This window comes from Lathyrus oleraceus, chromosome 5, assembly GCF_024323335.1.
Source record: "Lathyrus oleraceus cultivar Zhongwan6 chromosome 5, CAAS_Psat_ZW6_1.0, whole genome shotgun sequence".
Classification (NCBI taxonomy): Eukaryota; Viridiplantae; Streptophyta; class Magnoliopsida; order Fabales; family Fabaceae; genus Lathyrus; species Lathyrus oleraceus.
In genome coordinates, this window is record NC_066583.1 from 379,375,305 (window position 1) to 379,398,790 (window position 23,486).

A 23,486-nucleotide genomic window follows, 5' to 3' on the forward strand; every position below is an offset into this window, starting at 1 on the left:
TACGTTGAGACTGGTCCGCAAATCATCAAAAAGTATGCGCGGGAGCCCTTTAGTAAATATGTCAGCAATTTGATGACGTGATGGGATATGAAGAACTCGAGCTTGACCGCGAGCCACCTTCTCGCAAACAAAGTGAATATCCATCTCGATGTGCTTCGTCCGTTGGTGTCGAACGGGGTTGCCGGGGAGGTATATGACACTGACATTGTCACAATACACCAACGTGGCTTTTGGGATCAAAAAATGTAGTTCCAGGAGAAGATTTCGAATCCAGCATGACTCGGACACGACGTTGGCTACCCTCTATATTCAGCTTCAGCACTAGAACGGGAGAGAGTATGTTGTCGTTTAGATGACCACGAGATAAGATTATCACCAAGAAAGACACAGTAACCAGATGTTGAGCGCCTTGTGTCAGGACAACCACCCCAATCCGCATCAGTGTAGGAAGTAAGACTAGAGATGGATGAAGGGTACAAATGTAAGCCGAAATGCAGAGTGCCTTGTAGGTAACGCAGAATGCGTTTTAGAGCATTCATATGTTTTGTTTTCGGAGCATGCATGTGGAGGCATATCTGCTGGACAACATATGAAATATCTGGTCGAGTGAATGTGAGATACTGCAAAGCACCTGCAAGGCTCCGATAATGAGTGGGGTCCTCAAGCGGAACACCTGATGAGACACTGAGTTTTTGTTTGGTGTCAACAAGTGGGGCAGACGATTTGCAAGATGACATGCCGACCCGATCAATGATCTCTGCTGCATAATTTTTCTGACAAAGAAAGATACCACCTGTATGTCTGGTTACTGCAATGCCTAGAAAATAGCTAAGAGGGCCCAAATCCTTCATGGCAAATTCTGAAGCAAGGAGCATCATGATGAATTTCCGAAGATCATCACTGGATGTGGTGAGAATGATGTCATCGACATATAGAAGAATGTATGCCATGTTCGTGCCTTTGCGGTAGATGAATAAGGAATGGTCGGTTTTGCTGTGATGAAAGCCTACAGTGGAGACATAGTCAGCAAATCATTGGTACCATGCTCGAGGTGCCTGTTTGAGGCCGTATAATGATTTTTTTAGAAGACAGACGTAGTCCGGGTGAACATGATCGCGGAAACCCATGGGCTGATGCATATAGACCGTCTCATGAAGATTGTCGTGTAAAAAGGCGTTCTGGACATCTAACTGATGAATGAGCCATGAGTTTGATAAGGCAATGCTGAGAACCATCCGGATAGTTGCTGGTTTAACCACAGGGCTGAATGTTTCATCACAATCTACTCCAGCTTTTTGAGACCTGCCATCACCAACAAGACGAGCCTTATAACGCTCAAAAGAACCGTTAGATTTCTTTTTATGACGAAAAATCCACATAGAGCGAATAATATTAATATCACAAGGTCGTGGGACCAAATCCCACGTCTTATTTTTAATAAGAGCATCAAATTCTTCCTGCATGGCAGATTTCCAATGTGGGTCGGACAAGGCTAAATGTGGATTTTTTGGAACGGGAGAGGGTAAGAGGTCATTGGCCGAGGCAGATAGGTTGAACATACGTTTGGATTTTGAAATGCCACGCATGCTTCGTGTTGTTATGGTCCTTTTGATTTGGTGAGTTGGCTGGTCATTTGTTGGAGGTGGGTCGGTTGGGATGATGGTGTGCGGAACATGGTTATTGTTTGGGGAAGTAGTTTGGCTTGTGGCTGGAGGGTTGGCTGCAATGTGTTGCAAAGTTTGATTTTTCCAGTGATGTATGCGGAAAGGATGTAAAGTATCATCAAAGAGATCATATGCATTATTAAAGGGTAAATGTAGCTTAGAAAAGGGAAATTAAGTTTCATCAAAAACTACATGCCGTGAAATAATTATTTTTCTGTTTGACAAATCATAACATTTATATCCTCTATGATTGGACGGGTAGCCCAAGAAAACACACAGGGTAGAGCGAGGTTGTAATTTATGGATACTGGTAGAAGGAAACAGTGGATAGCATAAACAACCAAAAACTCGGAGGTGTGCATAAGTGGGATCCCGGTGATATAAAATCTGAGTAGGTGACTTGTGATTAAGAGATTTATGTGGGAGAATATTTAACAAGTAAGTTGCCATTTGAAGAGCATGATGCCAAAAAGAAGTGGGCATGGAAGAATGGACAAGGAGAGTGCGAATCTTGTTATTTATGGTGCGTATTTTTTGTTCCGCTTTACCATTTTGAGAAGAAGTATGCGGGCAAGAGAAACGAAAAATAAGACCATTAGCATCGCAATATTTTCTGAAAGACTCATTGTCAAATTCACGTCCATTGTCACATTGAAAACATTTGATGGTTTTATCAAATTGAGTTTTAATGAGAGAAGTCAAGGATGAAAACATAGAGTAGACTTCAGATTTTTTGCTAATAGGAAAAGTCCACAAAAAATTAGAGTAATCATCCAAGAATAAAACATAATATTTATGCCCAACTGTGCTTAAAATAGGAGAAGTCCATAAATTGCTGTGCATAATATCGAAAGGCATTAAAGTATGAGATTGAGAAGCATAAAATGGCAATTTAATATGCTTCCCAAAGACACAAGAGTCACAAACCGATTTTGAAATTAAATTGTTACAACCAATGAACTTATTTTTGCTAAGAGATCGCAAAACAGATGAACCCGGGTGTCCTAAACGGTTGTGCCATAAACTGGAAGTAAGAGCTGCAAAAGTGGATGGATGGGAGACTGAATAATTATTCGTGATGGGATAAAGATCCCCGATACTATCACATCTCATTAGTGGCATCCCCGTCTGAAAATCATTCACAGAGAATCCAAAAGGGTCAAAAGTAATAGAAACATTATTGTCAATAGTGAGACATCGCACATAAATTAAATTTTTAATAATTTGCGAAGCATGTAGGACATTTTGTAGTTTTAAAGGTTTTGGAGATGTGGAAATGGTTGATTGTCCATAACCACGGATTGGAATTTGTTGTCCACTACCAACAATAATATTTTGATTTGAATTACTCATATTAGAATAAGACGAGAGATTACCTTGTGATGCCGTCATATGAGAGGTTGCTCCAGTATCCATATACCACTGGCCATCGGGAGGATTGAGGGACATGGTGTGCATTGCGGCTTCAATATCCGTGGGTGCTAGAGAAGGAGTGCTGACTGCATAGGCTTGCGGACGTGGACCTAATAGTCCTGGTTGCTTTGGAGGACCACTTGGGCGAGTCCATTGAGAAGACGGATATGGGCAAGGAGGGAGTCCCCATGGTGGTGACATCCAACCCCATTGATACTGCTGCCAAGGAGGGGGAGGAGACTGCCACTGTGAGGTGTTGGCTTGTAGGGACGGTTGACCACCACCACGTCCGCCGCCACGTTGACCACGTCCGCTGTTTCTACCGTAACTGTTTCGGTTTTTATGAGCAGAATTTCGGCTGTTATTCTTCTTGCCGCCGCGATTATCATTATAGAAGGAGGGTTCAGTAACATCCTTTGGTTGTGTCCCAATCATGGCAGCCTGTGCGCCGGTAGCCGCCATCTTAATTAGACCGGCTTCTTCAAGAGTAAGCATAGAGCGGGCCTGATAAAATTGTGGAAGAGGGTTGCTTTGCCGAATTAGTGTACCGACCCCATTGTATACATCAGTGAGATCGGAAACAAGTTGGAGAACGAGTTGCTGATTAGAGACAGGGGCTCCAACGTTCTTCAATTGGTCAGAAAGTGTTTTGAGTCACTGACAGTAAGCGGAAGCGGTGGGAAAATCTTCCATGCGAACGGATGAAAACTCCTGCTCGAGAGTGACTGCACGAGCGTTTTCATTGTCCTGGAAGATGTTGGTCAATCGATTCCAAGCCTCCATGGCAGTGGATTCTGGTTCAATGATGGTAGCCAAAAGATCGCCGGAGATAGTGGAATAAATCCACTGTAGAGCTGTTGCATCAAGAGTCGCCCACAACCCCTGCTCATCATCGGTTTCAGGTGTCTTCTTTTCCTTGCCTGGTGCTGGAGGAATGATGTGATGAAGAACCTTATGAGATCGAGCATGGATTTTGAAAAGTTCAACCCACGTACCAAATTGAACGTTTTCCATCTCAAGAACAATAAGGATGTGGTTCTTGATGTTGGTTACGGGGAGAGCCGGATGGAAAGGGTTCTTTGGTGGTGAAGACGATTGTGGTGGAGGAGTTACCACATCGGTTGGGATTGACATGATTAGTGAGTAGAGAAAGAAAGAAGAAGAAAAAAAATTCGTGTAACAGAAGGTTGAGAGGCTAAGCGGGGCAACCTAGGTCTCTTGATACCATGAAAGGAATTGTTTTCCTGCTGTTTTCATTAATCTGTATCCATATATGTACAATGATCATGTGTGACCAATATAGAAGCCTCTTAACTATACATCAATTATTTGCTTAAAATAGATTAGGAAGGTACTGCCTATTCTATGAATGGAAAAGATACAGATGTTATTACAAGAATATTCTAACAAATATTCTGGTCTATCAGAATCACTTAGCAAATGAAGGTTTTAATGATTGGAAACATATTTATGAAATGCTTAAAGAACATGAATCAAGCGGTGCACACATGTCTTTCATGAGTAAATGAATTGACTTACAAATTAGATTTAAGAAAAATATAACAATTGATAAACATCTTCAAGAGCTTATAAGAAATGAAAAAAGGCATTGGAAGGATGTCTTACTTAGGATAGTTTATGTTACTAGATATCTAGCTGAGAAAATTTTAACATTTCGTGGAAAAAATGAGAGGATTAATGTGGAAAACAATGAAAACTTTCTTTCTCTTGTTGAAATGATTGCTGAATGAGATCATGTCATGCAAAAACATTTTGAACGTACTAAGAATAATGAATTCCATTATCATTATCTTAGTCATAAGATTCAAAATGAATTAATTAACATGTTAGGTAATGAAGTCAAAAGTGTAATAGTCAAAAAAATCAAAGAAGCAAATTTTTTTCTGTGATTCTTGATTGTACTCTTGATGTAACTCATCAAGAACAAATGACTCTCATTATACATTGTGTGGATGTTTCTAAAAGTCCAATAAAAATTGAAGAATTTTTTGTATAATTTTTGAAAGTTTATGACACAACAGGTCAAAGATTGTTTGAGTAATTACAAAATGTATTGGAAACTCTCGGTCTAGATATTAATAATGTGAGAGGACAAGGATATGATAATGAATCAAACATGAAATTTGGGTGCCTTGGGCTAATCAAAAGAGTGGTGCCCCTAACCCGTAGTTTGAAAAAATTCTCGTAGTTTGAATTTGGAACCCCTTGGGCTAATCAAACTACTGGGTCTAGACAGAGTACTATAGTATCTGTCCCCAAACTCGTAGTTTGAAAAAATTCTCGTACCCGAGCACATATCCACGTGGGCACCATCGTGTGTTCCCATACCCGTACCCAGACCCTATGGATACTTAGGCACCCATACCCATATCTGTTTATCCGCATTTTTAATAGAAAATGATTGATCAATTATAATTTATCATGTCATTTTAATTTTTTAACAATATTTAAAAAATTTAAGGATGTTATTGTTGAGTTAAGAAATAAATAAATATTTATATTAAAATGCGTAGAAATTTAATAGTTGTGTATTTAATAAATTTGATAGATTAAAAGTGTACATAATGAAAATAAAAATATATATCGCACGGGTATGGGGCGAACTGGATATTAAAATACTCGTACCCGCACCCATACTCATTTATTTTATTGGATAGTTGTTTGTACCCGTGCCTGTATCCATTTTGCAAATTTTTATCCTATTTATTATAGATAATTTTTTCAGGTACCGAGTGAGGATGAACACAATTGTTATCCCTACCGAAATTACAAACCATTGGTAACTTAGGCTAAACAAGAATACATATTCTTACTAAACTCATAAAAATGAGGATTCTTCCTTAATTCTAAACAAGGTTAAGAATAAGGATTCTTACTTAAGAGCTTAGCTAGAAAACATAATTAAGTATTGACTTTATTTATTAAGTAACTATATAATTCTATAGTCACGTTATTTTCTTCGCTATCTGCTAAAAGCAAACCAATGTAACCACACTTTTACAATACAATAAGATAATTTTGAGGTAGTCAAATAATTTGAAAAGTAATAGAAACAAAAAGCGAGAGAAATTATAAAAATACCAACATTATGACACGAAAACAAAATTATCTGCATTCACAATTATAACAAACGCACTTTGGTTTCAAAGGACGATGACACGCTTTGTTAAAGCAATCAGCATCAATTAGGCAAAGAAATGGAACTGCAAAACCAAATAAAAAGAATTGATTATTACTAATAGGAGATCAAATAGTGTGTGTATGATAAGAAAATTGAAAATAGTATCAAGAAATGACTCACTGTATGGCTTTCTTCCTCCATTAATTAAAGTAAAAAACAAAGAAATAATGATAATTAAAACATAAGCAGACTTGGAAAGTTGAACCATATTTTTTTCTTCCTATTTTCATGTAGCAAACTGAAAAATGTGTATGATCAATTTATAAGTTAAAAGTTTGATATTAATTGTGTTAACTACAATTAAATAGATCTTAGCATTTCGGAGTTACAAAAAGACAAGCATAAAACTGTAACTTGTGATAGACATCTATAGTATATATCGAAGTGTTATTATGTCCATGAAAAAGTTTCTTACTGCGGTATTTGCTAAATGCATTGATCCAGTTTCATCTTTACTATGTTTTAAATGATCAACCTAATAGGCTTAAGATATAAACATATAAACTAAATTCACTGCATTTAACAAATGTCCCATTCAACGGTCATGATATTTATAGCTGTTTTAACTAAATCATACCATTCAAATATAATATATTTGAATTTAAAAATAATAAGATATCTGTGATTTTAAAATATAAATTGTCTGATATCTCGATTCAACAACCATGAATATGTTTTCTCACCATTGAGGGCAGTGAATCACAATCCTAATAAACTTCTCACATAAAATATTTGGTGATGCTCTCTATTTTATTTTACTTTTAATATATTATAATTTTTTTTATTTCTCTTTTAGCCTTTCTTGATAATGTAAAAATCTCAAACAATAAATAGTTGATATTAATTATGAAACAAGTTAGTTGTAAAATAATGCATTGAAGAGGTAACTAAACATTTATTTATAAAAATTTATTAGTATAAAATTTATTTATAGTTTGAAATTACCAAGAGGTAACTTCTCTTGACAAAATTATAGAAATTAAATCAACATTTTAACAAATCAAACATTTTTCAGATATTTAATTATGGTGGCGTAATTAGAATGTTTGTTTTCTTGTCCGTTATCCGCTTTTGTTTAATAGTTGGTTTGTTTACGAAGAGTAGAAAGAGTAGGTAAGAGAGAAAGAGAGTTATCAGAAAGAAAGGAAATAGGAAGAGAAGAGAGAAGAGGAGGGAAGAGAAAGAATGGGAAGAAGAAACTCATGGAGGAACATGAAGATGGTGTCATCTTCATCATCACCACCATCATCTTATCTTCATCATCATCACCAACTTCATCTCTATTTTCATCATCTTCACCTTCAAGGTGAGTTCTAGATAGGAATTAGCCTTTGGGGGAAAATAATCTATGTTTTGGGGGTTATGATTTGTGTGAATCTATGATGAAATTATTGTGTTCATACTTCTCTTTGATGCTATATGTTGGTACCATGTTGTTGTTGTTGAAGTTGTTGTTTTGAGTGCTTGATGTTTATGTATTTTGTTGTTGAAGTTATGGAGGTTAACCACATGAATTCATGATAATATATGTTTTAAGATGGGTGTGTATGATTAAATTTGGAAGGAAGAATGTTTAGAAGAAGTATTTTTAGAGATTATGCAGGTGTCAATCGATTGGTTGTAGAAAAGTTGCATAACCAATTGATTGGTTCATGTTTCTGTGAAGAAAAAACAAAGTTTTAGTGATGTCAATCGATTGACATGGCAGGCCAATTGATTGGTCCTGTCAATTTTGTGAAAAATACGTTACAGAAACTTCATGCAATCAATTGGCTCCAAATGCAATCTATTGGTTCAGCCTTGTTTTTGCCAAAAACCACTTATTTCATGTTTCTAAACCACCTTGGATGCATTATAACTTATACCATGATGTGTATGCATTAGATTAACATTAATCGGTCAATTTATATGAGTTTGTGTATGTTTTAACCTAGAATCCTGACTAGGTTAGAATGATCAATTAATGAGTTAGATTGCGGTGGATTGAGTGATAACCTTGCCTATGGACCTTGTAGCATGTTATGTCATTTTGTGAACTTTAATGTATGCTATACATGTTGTTGGTTATGGTAATTGTGTGCGTGCATGAATTATTAAGAGCTCATGATTGGTTGATTGTATTGGTTACACAATAAAATGACTAAAACTTATGAGTGAGGTAAACCTAGGAGGATATTGGGTAAATGACTTAGAAAGATAACTTAAGTTATGAAATGATTTAGATTGTGATGCTTGGACGTAATCGTACTGTGGTGTGTACAACGAACAAGTAGTCACAGAGCGATACGTTAACATGCTTTGTATGGGACATGTATGATTTATGCATGAGAATTGATATGATATCAGGAGAATTTGTTTGATATTTTTGGTAAGGAACTTTTGTTCCAAAAGCCCTATTTTGGTGAGGAGCGTTGCTCTAAAAGTCCTATTTGTTATTGTGAATTAATCACGTATTCGGAATTAGTTTTTATGGTGCACATACCACTTCAAAGGCTTAGGTAAAGCGGTAAGTGGGGATGTGACACCAATGATTCGTGCCTCAATTGGGTTTGAGCCCCAATCATGGCGGACATGGGAGAAAGTTGGACACCTAAGTGGGTTAGAGTCTCATACGATGAAAGATACCCTAAGTGGGTTAGAGTCCCATACGGGTGACGGTCGCTTGAAATGAGTTTGAAACTCATAGAGGACCCGATATCCACCGCGAAAGTCGAATCATATGAGTATGCATTAATCAGACCTGGCTTAGACGTAAGTCCGTTTGGGGATCGATGTCTCGTGAATCCGAATAGTGATTTGTTGAGTGGATGGACTCAAGTAACATGTTTCCATACATTGCGATTACCCCTTAGATACTTAAGTCCTAGTTACAAGGTACGAATGATGCACCGGTAACGGAAGGTGAAAACTTGAGTTAGAATTGAGTAGAAACCCTGTAGAGCCGAGTGGACCCATAGGATAGGAGAACTCACTGAGATTATTATCTCATCCCATTATTGTTGTTATTTTTCAGGTATTCCTTGCAGGTTAAATTCAAGGGAAGCTATCTACTGATGTTTCAAGGGACGATGATTATCGTGATCTTCCGCTGTGTAGTTGTGTACAATGAAGATATTGTACATAGTTCTTAGATTTTATTTTTAGGGTTTATTACATGACATGTGTCATTCATGTTTTTAGTTTGAACATGTGTGTATAATGATGCCAATAGGCACTTATTATTGTGTCAATACCAAATAATAACACTTGTATGATATTATTCTAGATATATATTATACGGGTTGTTACATTCTTGATATGTGTTATTATCTCAATGTCTCTAGCTCTCTTATTCATATCTCTAACATTCCAACTGATCATCCTGGTTTTTCAGATGTCCCTGAACCATCTTCATTCCTTAACACTTCAAAGTCATTGCTACATCCTAGAGTTAATTATTTTTCCTTCTTAGCTTCAATCATCCTATTTTTTTCTTTGTGTTTGTTGGAATATCCCATCATTGTCCATTCATGTTGTTCCTCTTAAATTCTTAGCTCAATTGCTATCTCTTCTTCCTATGTTTGTATATTATTCTTGCCAGGTTTCTCTATATTAGTCTTCTTCTCAATTAAGATTTGTTTCTTCTATTTATGTATATGCTTCTCCTTGCATTCATGTCCCACATGTTTACACATTGCGCAAAAGGGTGATTCCCATTCATATTCCACCAGTTGTGTAAGCTTGTTTCCTTTTGGGCCCCTTATGGTAATATGCTTTTTCAGCTCAATTTTTATGTCTACTTCAATTATCACTCTAACATATGACACTCTTAATTATTTTTTTGTACATTCATCAGTCATTAGTGGCTTTCCAATGGCACTTGCAATCTTTCCTATACTCTTCTTCCTAAATAGACTAAAGGAAGTTGAGGAAACATCACCCAAATTGGTAAAACTCCAAGCACATCATTTTTCAAGGTGAAATTAGGGGTTCATTCATGTAGGAACTGTTGGTGTAAGCCCTAGAGGCCAATACTTTTGGTACTTGTATCAAATTATTTATTAATAATAAAAGGCATTTTCTTTATTATGGTTGATTAATAAATTCCCTGGAATAGATAGTCCGTTTAATGTATTAAGTGTGACTTAATCATGAGAGCACATTAAACATAAGGACACTATTCTTAAAGTATCTGCAGTCGAGCTTTAGTGTGAAGTGGGATAACATTAAAGCATTAAGACTATTATGTTTGTAGACTGATGATCACATCTCATGGATCATGGATAAAGAGTTATCAAGTCTTAAACTTAGGTATGAATATTAGGAGTAATATTTATACCGGATTGACCCTCTATGAGAATACTATATAGAAAGTTATGCAAAGTGTCATAAGTTATTCTCATGGTGATAATAGTGTATACCACTCTTCGACCTGAAACCACTATGGATCCTAGATGTAGAGTCGAGTGCTTTATTGTTGATCCAACGTTGTCCGTAACTGGATAACCATAAAGATAGTTGATGGGTACTCCACAAAGCATGCTGAGGGACATGAGTATCCTAGATGGAATTTGCCCATCCTGCGTAACAAGATAAATGTCTATGGGCCCAATATTGAACTGGACAAGGGTGACACGGTCTATACCTTGTGTTCAATATAGACATAAGGGCAAAGGGTTAATTATACACATAATTATTATCACAGGAGGTTTTGTCAGATCACATGATATTTTCGTGTCTTGGGTAGCAGTGATGTGTTGCTAGATACCGCTCACTGTTTATTATGTTAAATGCGTGATTTAATATAATTGCCAACGTCGCGAAAACCTACAGGGTCACACACAAAGGACGGATTGATGAGAAATAGAGTAATTAAGGAACACCGTAAGGTACGGTGCACTTAAGTGGAATACGAAATATGGTAAGGTACCAAATACTTAAGTGATTTTGGCATATTATGAGATATGGGCCAAAATACACTTAAGTGGGCTTTTTAGCTTGAAGCCCACACAAGTGGTTCTATAAATAGAACCCCTTGGGTAGAAGCATTATGACTCCACAGAGATTCAACTCAAGTGAAGAGTTGGAATTTCGTTTCTCTCTCTCTCACTCAAAGCCTTCATTCGTACCAGCTAGCACTGAGATTGAAGGAATCTGTTCGTGTAGACCGAGTAGAGACGTTGTCATCGTTCAACGTTCGTGATCACTCCATGGATTTGTATCAAAGGTTTTAATTGTTACAAGAGATCTGCACCAAAGGTTTGAATCGCCACAAGAGGTAACGATTCTATCACTGATCATGCCCATTCGTAAGGATCATTAAAGGAGAAAATTTTAAATTCCGCTGCGCCTTGGATGACAATTCTCCTTCAGGAACATATGTTTGTGGTTTATTGTATATGGTCATCTCATAAGAACTATATCCCTATCAGCTTTTGTTTTGAATAATATAATGAAATATACCTCTTCATTGTAGTACAATTTAGGGAGGGATACAAAATTCCAAACATTGTTCATGAATTTCTTAACTACATTCATTGATAGATTTTCCCATAGAATGTACATTATAAGTGTGTTTTATTTCATTTCAGATGTTATGTCTTGTTCCGCTATGATTACCTCTACTTTCCCATTCACAATCCTTGAGATTATTTAATCTTTTTCAATTCCATTAGAAGAGAATCAGTTACCTTTGGTAATGTCCACCCATGATTCCGGTTTTCCATTTTCTTCATGTTGTTCTTCAAGCATCTCCTATTGATTCTCTTCTAGTATTTGTTATAGCTTCTTCATAATATTGTTGGTTGGTCTCGAAGTTGTCGATGATGTCCCATTCGTGTTTGTCTCTTGTCTACATTCCTCTTATTGTTGACTTGAATATTCCATGGCTTTACTAAGAACTCCTGTCAAACGTTAGGTGATTGTGATAAGACATGTACCATCACCGAAGGAGTCGTTGTCGCCAATTTTCTCGACCGACCACGACTTCAACTCATTTTCCCTAATTCGCCCCAAAATCGCTAGAGCTTTTATCTTTATATTTTATTTTAAATTATACTATTTTTATTTTTATTAAGAATAAAGGATTTAATTGAAATACACTGACAGTGTAAAAGGATTTTACACACTCAGTTAATTTTAGACGTTGAATATTAAATTTGATGGGTGATGGTGATGAATCGGCAGTATAAAACTTGTTACACTGACAATGTATAGTAATTAATCCCAAGAATAAAAATGAATCTTCATTTTTATAATAATAATTAAAATGTAAAGTACTTTTTATATAATAATAATAATAATAATAAATAATAATAATAATAATAATAATAATAATAATGAGGGTATAAATTAGTTTAAACTTAAGTAAAATATTAGTCTTCTATTTAAATATATATATATATATATATATATATATATATATATATATATATATATATATATATATATTCCAAAATTTTAAAAAATAAAAGAGTTAAAAAAAAATTTTATATTAAAATTACCAAAATACCTCTAAACCATCCAATAATTGTGTTTACCAAAAACACCCTTAGTTATTCCTTGGATTTTGACGCATGCAACTATCAAAGATCAACAGGTTGCTTGACAAAACAGCTTTCACGTTTCACCGTCAGCGTACACCTTACGCGTTCTTGAACCTTCTTTTCATCCACCAATAACACACAATTACTAACTTTTATAAAAAAATAATCCAAAATTAGAATACAATACGATACTCCTTATCTTTCCACCCAAGCACGCTTAATCAATTTACCAAACCCTCTCTAATCACCTTCCACGTGTCCTCATAACCTCATCTCAACCGTTCATAAACTAGTGGCCAACGACTCACACCGCCTCAACCTCACACTATAAAACCCCCAAATCCTTCCTTTCTTTCCTCATAATTTCTCATTCAGATTTTCCGAAGTCTCTCAAAGCCTTTTTTGTCTCAGGTTTGGTTCATTTTCCTATCTCTTTTCAATCTCGAAGCCTTTACATGTTCCTCTAATTTTTAGTATTAGAACTTTAGGGTTTTGTTCAAATTTTTTCAATCGATCAATTTTTCCGTCTCTTGTTTTTTTGCTGATTTTGATTATTTGTTTCATTTCAGTCGCTTTCTTCGGTGTTGTCAAGTTTCCATCAAGTAAAGTACATGGTTGAGTTGGAAATTCAGGTACCAACTCCCTTCGATCCATTTTCTGAAGCGATAGAATCGGATGCACCTGGAGCGAAAGAGTATGTTCATATACGAATTCAACAAAGGAATGGAAAAAAGAGCTTAACAACGGTTCAAGGACTGAAGAAAGAGTTCAGCTACGAGAAGATTCTGAAGGATCTTAAGAAAGAGTTTTGTTGCAACGGGAATGTTGTGCAGGATAAAGAGCTTGGTAAAGTTATTCAACTTCAAGGCGATCAGAGGAAGAAAGTTTCGAATTTCTTGGTTCAGGTTGGGCTTGTGAGGAAGGATCAGATCAAGATTCATGGTTTTTGAAGGATTTGGTTATTTATACCTTGTGGTATTTGAAGTTGTTGCTGAATTTGGAGTGTCTTTTGTTTTGATTTAGTCTCTGATTGGTCTTGGTTAAATAAGAAATAAGTGTGGTTTGATTTTAGTTTTGTTTTATAGTTTGAGTCTATGGATTTTGTGGCTGAACTTGAATGTATGAAAGACACTTCAAATATAATAAAACTTAATGACTTGATACTGTTATTTAAAGCAATAATTATTCTTGAACTTCCCAATACACTGGCTGTCATTGACCAGCAGCTGATCCAAAGCCAGTAAGAAATTAGAAAAACAAACTAAAAATCGCTCCTATACCCACAAGAAGAACCAGAATTCCTAACTAATTATAATTGCTCATAACCCATAAACTAAAATGACAAAAATAAAAACTAGAGATTGGCCTAAACATGATGCTACCAAAAGAGAGCGAAAACCAGGACCAACAAACAGAGTCCCTAGACTTATACTTGATCCATTTTCAAGAAACACTTAATTTTTCTTCTATTAAAGCATTAGATGATTCTGCTATAAGAAAAAGAAATATACAGAAACCATGAGAGATGGCAAGTTATGAGAGATGGCAAGCTGGGAGTCCAAGCGCACAAGAATATTACTTAGAAATTAGTGAAGAGAATGTTTGAAAGATGGGAAAAGGTCATAGATGTTCACATCACCAAAAAGAGAAACAAACTATGGAGGATTTTTGCTTTTGTAAGGTATGCATGCATTAAAAATGAGGAATGGTTAGAGAAACAAATGAATGATATTTGGTTCGAGTAGAGACCACAGAGACAGAAGAACTATAGCAGAGTATGAAAAGAAACCGAAGAGGCTAGTAGCAGAAAGTATGTTTAAGAAAACAGAAAAATATTTGTAGAGGAAGGACCAAGGTTTTGGCCGAGTATGAGAAAGGGAGGTAAAACAAGCAGCTGGCAAAATCAAACATCAATGACATTGGAGCGGGTGAACACCAATGGAATGGAATATCGATTAACATTAAGGAGGATGAAATGGAGTAGGCCAAAAATGGGTACATTCTTTGAAACGTAAACGATATAGTCAATGAAGAAATCATTACTCTAAAAACAATACTCCCTTAGAGTATTCTTTCTGTTATCGTATTTAGCTTGATCAGACTCTCCTCTTTCATTTATGGAATTCTGTATATGCGACATTATATACATCTCGCTCCTCCAACTTCTCGAGGTTCTCGCTTTCTACCTACAAATTCATATTTTTAACCACTAGAAAGCGGGAACCTCAATAAGTTGGAGGGACGAGATACATATAGTGTCGGATATACGGGATTCCCATTCATGAAAGAGGAGAGTCTTCTCTATTTTAATATTCTTTTGTAGATTGATCAAGCTAAACTCGATGAGCGGAAATAATGTAGAGATTGGATTTGGCAAGGGTGTTTGTCAGAACACCAAAATTAGAGTTCGTTAACAAGGTGGTAGAAATTCATATCAATAATAAAAGCTTCAAAGTAAGAATTACAGAGGAAATATGTGAGTGTTCTTATGTAAAAAAGGAAAGATACATGTCAGAAGGGATAAAGCTTGAAGAAGAATCCAACGATGAAGATTCAGATTCCTTTTTCATACCTCCGTTAATGGCAACTTTAGAAGAGGAATAATAGAGAGAGAAAGAGAGAGGTTTGAAAGTGAATTTTATCAATTAATGCGGGAATCAAGGTACACAATCAATGAAATTAAGGGGCTCAAGAATAAAATAAAAGTTAAGAGAAAAAGAAATAAAACAATCTTCTTATGAGAAAAAGAGAGAGAGATGTTGGATAGATATGGTAATAGTGGGAATGAAAGTCCCGCGGTAAAATATAAAGTCGATAATAACTTTGGTTCAAAGCAAAACAAGCAATATGAGGTGGAAAATGAGGCATGTGGCCCCATAATAGGAGTTGAGAGAGGAATAATAGGAGTAAATGGTTAAGATAATGAAGAGATCACAGAAGAAGATGTGGGCTAAGTCCAACATAAAAGCCTAAGCTTTACTGGTGGCCCAAAAAAGATAGAAAAAGCATTGAAAATTTGGAAGACGAGTTAGAGTGGGAAGAATGTTCAGGTCAATATAAAGCCCCAAGTAAAAATAAACTCGAAACACATAATGAAAGAAGTGAAGTTCAAAACATAGAAGAGAATGGAAGCAAGATAAAAGTAAAGGTATCAAAGACTATCGAGGAAGATATTCACTGCAAAGGGGAAAAAGAAAAGAAATTAGAAGCCTCATTAGAAAATACTACAACTTCTTGAGAGTTTAAAGGAAGAAACATAAAAGATTATGTGCAGGAACAATGTACAACAAAAACATGCTAAGAAGAAGAAGAAGAAGAAGAAGAAGAAGAAGAAGAAGAAGAAGAAGAAGAAGAAGAAGAAGAAGAAGTGTCATTCTTAGAGGAAAGAAGAGAGCTTGGGTGAAAAGAAGAAAAAGAAAAGATGCACTTGCAATCAAAGGAAATCTTCACAAAACCAGGTATCCAATTCTATTGTTTGTAATTTAGTAGGGAGCGAGTTAGAAAGGGTCAATTCGAGACTAATTTATAGGGAAACAAACTAAATTTCAAAAGATGTGTGGGACTTGGGCAAAGAATTTGGCCTAGTCCATAGAGGGGTGGAAGGGGAACTTATTCCAGAATCGAAGATAGGAGTGGACAGAGGGAAAGGGAGCAGCAACCTAAACATGTAAGGTTGTGTTCTAGAAAGGGGAGTCAAAGCAGAAGTAATGTTCATGAAAATGATCAGTTACAATATAAGAGGTCTATAGGGGTTGGTAAAGAACAAATAGGTGCAAAATTTAATTCGAAAGCATAAATCGAACTTGTATTAGTATCCAAGAAAAAAAGTTGGAACAAATCGATATAGCCATGTGTTATTTGATATGGGGTTCCAATGAACTTGATTTTGCATTCAAACCATCAAAAAGCAGATCATGAGGTATCCTGGCAATTTAGGCCATCAACATTATTTTAATTCAGAGAGAGCAGATATTGGATTATGTCTTATGGCTGGAAGAAAAATGGGGGGAGGATAGAAAGATAGTAAATTTAGGTATTATTTACGCTCCCTGTGACGGAGGAAGAAAACTAGCCCTTTGTTCAAAATTATCATCTAGAAAAGAATCGAAGAAGGAAGAAAATGTGTGTCTAATGGGGGTTCAATGTAATTAGAGAAACATCTGAAAGAAATATGGGTAGTGAATTTTTCAGAAGGGATGAGTTAGAAGAGTTTGATGCTTTCATAATAGAGGAGGATTTGGTAGATCTTCCTTTGCACGGTAGAAGATACACTTGGTCTACACCTGTGGCTCAATGATGAGTCGGCTGGACATATTTTTTATCTCAGGAAAGTGGAGTAGAACTTAATCAAAATGTACTAAGGGGTGTCTAGATAAGGAAGTATTTGATCAATGCCTCATGATGATTTGCGAATCAAGTTAACATTGGGGACCAAAACCTTTTTCACAAGCTAAATTGTTGGGAGGAAGTGCAAGAGTGCCATAATTTTGTCACCAAGAAGTGGTGCTACATAAAGATACATGGTTGGGGAATGTTTGTGTTGAAATAAAAGTTAAAAAGGATCAAGGAAAGTCTTAAACATTGGCACAAGAAACACACTCAAAATATAGAAGGATGGATTTTGGAGGCAAAGGAAAAGCTAAATCAATTAGAGTTATTAGGAGAAAATTCAGTCTTGTTGGATGAGGAATTGGTAATTAAGAGAGAGATTACATAAAAAATAATTGAATTGTTGAGACTAAACTGTAATATACAATGGAAAAAGGCTCACTCATGGTGGTTAAAAGATGGAGATGCAAAAACTAAATATTCTCATAGATGCATAAACCGAAGAAGAAAAGATAATGAAATCCTTTGTCTAAATAATAGAAGGTTAATATAGGCGAAGGAAATAAAAGATGTTTCAGAAGCCAATATTCAACACATGGATCAAGAGTAGTTCCATAGAACATAGAGTTCAAAAGAATTGAAGATGAACAAAATGTAGAACTGGTGCATGATTTTTCAAAAGCAGAAGTTATAATAGTAGTGTGGGAATATGATAGCGATAAAAACCCAGGTTTTTAAGGAGTAAACTTTAGATTTGTGAAAGAATTCTGAGAGGAAATCAAACAAGACTTTATGAGGGTAATGGTCGAATTCCATATATGCCTTAGGGTATCGTTGAAATTCAGTGTGGTTTGGTTTGCATGTGTTTGGAGCATATGAAAAGCTAGAAATGACAAATTATTTCGCAAGAAAGAGCTAGACTCAGAAAATAGTCGAGGAAGCTAAAGCGTACTCATGGAAATGGCTGCCCACAAAATTTAATAGTTTGAAATCAACATAGCTCAATGGAGTGTGAACCCAAGGGCCTGCCTTGGTATTGTTGATTTATAAGACTTTGCAATATGGGTTTGGCAGAGAGGATTTATCTCAGATGAGGCTAGGTTTGTTGGTGGAGTTTTTGAGCTTTCCTATAGAGGTTGTAACACCCAATTTTTTTTTCTGTTTAATTAATTAATTAAGTTAATTTGTGTATTTGAGTGATTTTACATATTAATTTAAATTGAATAATTGTTTTATGGGTGTGGGGTGTAGTGAGATGGTTGAGGAGAATATAGTAGTATGGTGATAGTGTAGAAGTGGTAGATAATTAAAATAATAGTGTTTTACTTATTAAACGAAATAATATGAGTAGTAGCATTTTTAGTGAAATTAATTATTTTGTTATTAGAGATTAAATAATAAGAATAAAGTAATTAATTATGAGAAATAAAAGAAGAAGGACATTGTTGGGTTTTTGTGAGTAAGTGGGGATATAAAGATATATACAAAATTTAGGAGTTTGTTATTATAAAAAAAAAGAAAGTTAGAGAGTTAGAGGGTTTTTAGATAGTATGTGAATTGGAAGAGTGAAAGTGCTAGGGCAAAGAGAAGAGCAAGAGGAGAGCTGGCATGGAAGGAGAGAAAAACCAAGAACAAAATCAACCTTTGCTGCTAGGAGAACAAGGTAAGGGGGAATAACCTTCAATAAGGGCTTATGCATGAGGGGCAGGGTATAAGAGTTCTTAACCTTCAATAAGGATGATGATTGTGATAATTCTTTGTGTTGCTATGATGAATCCTTGATGAATTGAGTGAATTGCATGTTAGTCATATATAAATGATGTATTGTTGAGTTAAATGTTAAGATATGATAAAAATCCATATGTTTTCATGTAAAATGGTGTAGGGTATGTTTTGGGATTATTAGAGATCAAAACGAGGGTTTGGAGTCGAATGGACGACTGAAAAACAAGAGCGAACACACAAAATCGCGAGAAAAATGGGATTTTTTGGGCTTTGCTACGGATCATAGCATGTACTACGGGTGGCCGTAGCAACCCTATGGTTTATGGGCCAGAGGCGTGCCAACAAGGGTTTTTTTTTGGTTGGGAAGCCCTACGGGCCGTAGTGCATGCTACGGGTGACCGTTGCAGCTCCATAGATTATGTACCAAGTGAGACGTTGTTAAGCATAACTTGAGTTTTGTAACTCGGAACTAGACGCAATTTGAAGCGTTGGAAAGCTAATGAGAATTACTATCAATTGGTAATAGCTTCAGAGGATGATTATGATAAATGTTTAATGATTTGAATATTTGAAAGAAATGCTGAACTTGAAATGTGTTTTATCCCCGACGATTTTTGTTGTAACTTTTGATCCGTAAGTCCAAATGATGAGCCGTTTAGAGCATTAGAAAGTTAATGCTTAGAGATACATCATAGAAGTGCTTGGTGAAGGACGTGAATAGAAATTATGTGCCTACTGTAGTGATATTGTATTGATTTGTATGATCTATTAACGAATCGTTGTGTTAATTTGATGATGTATTGGTGTTATAACAAATTAACGTGGTTGAATAATTGAACTACACTAAATTAAATGATGTTGTGGATTTTGTGTTTGTGATTGATATTTAATCTAGAGATGCGATTACTAGAGTTGTCAATGCATTATGTTAGGATCAGAGAGGAGTCTTAACGCATTAATTTGATGATATGCTCATGCATCATACAAGTTGTGTCAAAAGGCATGACTGTTAGTTCAAATAGGAGACTAGTGGCTTGTCCCAAGCTCAGAGAGGGGACTTGGAGCTCAGAGAGGGACCTCATGAGTTAGCAGAGGTTGGGATTCAGTTTCCAGAAAGAATTGAATATTGAGTTGGTACCACTTGCACATGCGTAGAGTTGCATTAGTTTAGTTGCATTACATATGAGTTATATGCATAGTTGTTGAGATGTGATTGATTGATGAGTTTGGATGTGAGAACGTATTGTGATATACTATGAATGATTTTGTGATTTCTCACCCCTTTGTTGTTGTCGTGGTTTGTTCTCCTCTTCGGGGTACAAATAAGTAGGTATTTGAGTAGCTGCTTTAAAGTGTGAGGAAGGCATGAGGCTATTTTTTCATTTTTCTTTCTGTTTTTAGCTTACATGCTCTAATATGTAACACTGGGAATGTTTTACGAGTCTTGTTTATTCTTTTGTTAAAGAGTTGATGGATACTCTCATGTTTGCTAATTCTATATTTTGAAGAGATTCCATTTATGATGAAATAAAATATGCGAGATCATTGTCTGTATGCTTTTGAATAAAACCTTACTGATGATGTAAGTCATTGTTTCATATCCCTAAATAATGGAGGTATAAGGAAGATAAGCCATAGTCAACCCATTTGGGCCTTGGAGTAGGAATTTCTTTCTATACATAAAATCCTCAACCTTAACCAAGGGCAAGGTAGTCTTCAGCTAGTTTGACCTCACATTGAAATTTTGGAAAAGAGAACATCCCATCAAAGGATCAACCATATCCCATCCCTCTCAAGAGGAAGATAATCACATATTCACATATGGTTATCCCTTGCCAACAAAAGGAGTGAGACAGTCACGACCCTTGCAACAAATCAAACAAGCAAATGTTACAAGATTTGTTCCAACATAAAAAGATGAGAAATGAAAAATCAAAAGCAAAAGAAAAGCCTGCTAAGTCAAAAGCTTGAAAACAAGTTGAATTAGGCAAAAGTTTGGGCATCCTGGTAGACTACAAACCCAAAGGATCAGTCCAGGAAAAAATAAGGGACATCAAAACATAAAAGAACAAAGGATCAATGATAAAATCCCTCAACAAGAGAAAATCCGTGTGACTACAAACAAAAGAAAAAGGTGAGTGATTGTCGCTCCAAACTCTCATGGGTTCCTTAACCATCATTGATACTATTCAAATTCCTTTTCTAAAAGATGAACGTCTTTTTCAAGCTCACTTAATGTAGGACTGAAGAATATCATGGAGAATGGGCGGGTTGGAATAGGTTTTGAGCCTTATATCCTTTCTTTCTGAAATCGTGATCCATGCCACACTACAACCCTCAAAAGACCTAATTGAAGCAAGGTTTATTTCGAAAAGTATACTATGGTAAGATCGTGTCAAAGATGACTCCTAAAGATTTGCTCGCCACTTATATTGATACTGATATCTCATTCTAACTAGTGATTCATTCACTATATGTCATAATCTTAGTGAACATACTTGAATTTCAAAACTTGCATGAGCGTGAAATTATAATTATCATTTTCAAAATGAGCATTTTTACTTGCGAACTAGCAGTTGACATCAAGAAAGCTTACACAATGGGAATATTGAACATTTATTTTGATCTCCGAGGCATAAATCTCTTCTAGGTTCACTTAATTTGGGGCAATCACGTCGAGATTTGACAAATCTCTCTGATAGATCAACCAGACAGGGGAAAAATCAATTCAAGGCTCATATTGGGGTATGCCACCTCAAGAGCACGAGAAGTAAAACACTCCCAGAGATGGTTAATCAAAGGAATACAATTCCAAGACACTTGAGGCATTCCAATTTGAGATCTTCAGATGACAGGAATGCTTCATAACTTTTGACTGGGGAAATTCACGTAGATACCCAACGGGCTGGGGCAGAGATAGACTACGAAAGTACAAGTTCTCTTCATGTTTCAGAACAAGTGCGGAGGTGTCACAACAACTGTTGGGCCTGAAGTAGGTGTCAGATTTTCCACTTCCTTCCATATGAGCATCTGGTTTAACCATTTCATAAATCATCATCATGTATTAATCACGTCGCTTCACCCATGCATATCATTAATCTAGCATAAAATGAAGTCGTGTATGTAAATTAGAAAAGCTAGAGCCCAATACCTTGTTGGCACATCTAAAATTCAAAACTTGCTTGATATCTTTTAAAGTTAGTCTTTTTTGGCACTTTCCTCAAAACCCAACCTGCTTGGCATCTTTTTATGCCTCGTTTGTTGGTATTCCTAGAGTTCATCTTATTAAAGTCGTGGTTGTTGATCTTTTTTCCAACGTCCCTGGATGATAATCTTTTTTCAATCCTTCATGGTTGATAATATTTTTTAAACCTTTATGGTTGATGATCCTTTTGTTTCCAACCTTCATGGTTGATGAATCTTTTTCCAACTTTCATGGTTGATGATTCTTTTGTTTTCGACCTTCATGGTTGATAATCTTTTTTCAATTTTTACGATTTATAATTCCTTGTTTCCAATCTTCATGGTTGATCATCCCTTTTTATTTCCAACCTTCATGTTGGATAATCATTATTTCAAACCTCAGTGGTTGACGTTGTTTCCAATCTTTGAATTGATGATTTATTTGACATCCATGTCAGGGAAGATTCAATTGAAACCTCTTGGCTGCAAGGGCATTATGAAACTTTCATGTTTAACTTATGGACTTCTTGTTCCCATACCAGACCTAGAGCCTACCTCTGACCTTTGCTACATAGCATACACATGGCTTCATGCGTCATAAAATGTAAATTATTACATATAATATGCATATCATGTTTCTCCTTTACGATTGATATATTTCCTCATAAAATATTTCAATCAAACCCTCATCAGATGAACCTATAAAAGTCAACCTGCCATTTCATAGTACAAATATGCACTCACCATATAAACATTCTCCACAGGATTTTTTTGGATACTTTGGTATTTAATCCTCTTCTACCTCGAATACCCGAAAAGCTTTCGCAATTCGCGCATTCAGGTTTAAGATGACTAAATAGAAGCAACTGATATACCCCAAAACTTGCCATCCCCTTTTCATTTTTCATCCAACCTATGACTTGAAATTCATATGCATTCATTCATGTCTTGTTTATATGCATCATGCATTCATGTTAACACTTTATCATAATCATCATAGATTAGAAGCTTGTGGATAATAAAAACTTGGTTTTGCTTGAGGTTTGTGATATTTTTTCATCATTGGGGCAAAACCCTAATTTCTTGATCTTGGGGACATGGATCCAAAGATACCACATCTTAACATTCATTTTTGCATTCAAAACCATAATTCCTGGCTTTGTTCCTCTGTGATCTGGTGATTGACTCTTGAGCATTGCATTGATCATGAAACCCTAATCAAGGATGACCAGTACTTGGGTGTCCTTGTGAGTTGGCTTTTGACCATGTAATTGACTCAAATCGTCACTCATTGGGAAGATGTTTTTGACCATATTATCATACATCTTATCACTTAACCATTTCCATTCATTCATGGTCATTCCATCCATCCATATGGTACTTTCAAGATTCATAGGCCTTTGTTCAAAGTTCATGATTGCATTGGTGCATTGGTCTTTTGGTCCT

General features: G+C 35.8%; 3 protein-coding genes across 3 annotated transcripts; 1 reads left to right on the plus strand and 2 right to left on the minus strand.

The window, feature by feature from the left end:
• Positions 1-296: 296 nt before the first annotated feature.
• Positions 297-950, minus strand: LOC127080846 (uncharacterized mitochondrial protein AtMg00810-like). Its single transcript, XM_051021135.1, has one exon. It carries the CDS (start codon positions 948-950, stop codon positions 297-299), a length of 654 nt encoding a protein of 217 aa, XP_050877092.1.
• A 2,781-nt stretch (positions 951-3,731) lies between these two features.
• Positions 3,732-4,211, minus strand: LOC127080847 (uncharacterized). Its single transcript, XM_051021136.1, has one exon. It carries the CDS (start codon positions 4,209-4,211, stop codon positions 3,732-3,734), a length of 480 nt encoding a protein of 159 aa, XP_050877093.1.
• An 8,847-nt stretch (positions 4,212-13,058) lies between these two features.
• Positions 13,059-13,972, plus strand: LOC127084916 (protein translation factor SUI1 homolog). The gene is made up of 2 exons (XM_051025438.1): positions 13,059-13,214; positions 13,373-13,972. Exon 2 carries the CDS (start codon positions 13,415-13,417, stop codon positions 13,751-13,753), a length of 339 nt encoding a protein of 112 aa, XP_050881395.1. The 5' UTR covers positions 13,059-13,214; positions 13,373-13,414; the 3' UTR covers positions 13,754-13,972.
• The last annotated feature ends 9,514 nt before the right edge of the window (positions 13,973-23,486 follow it).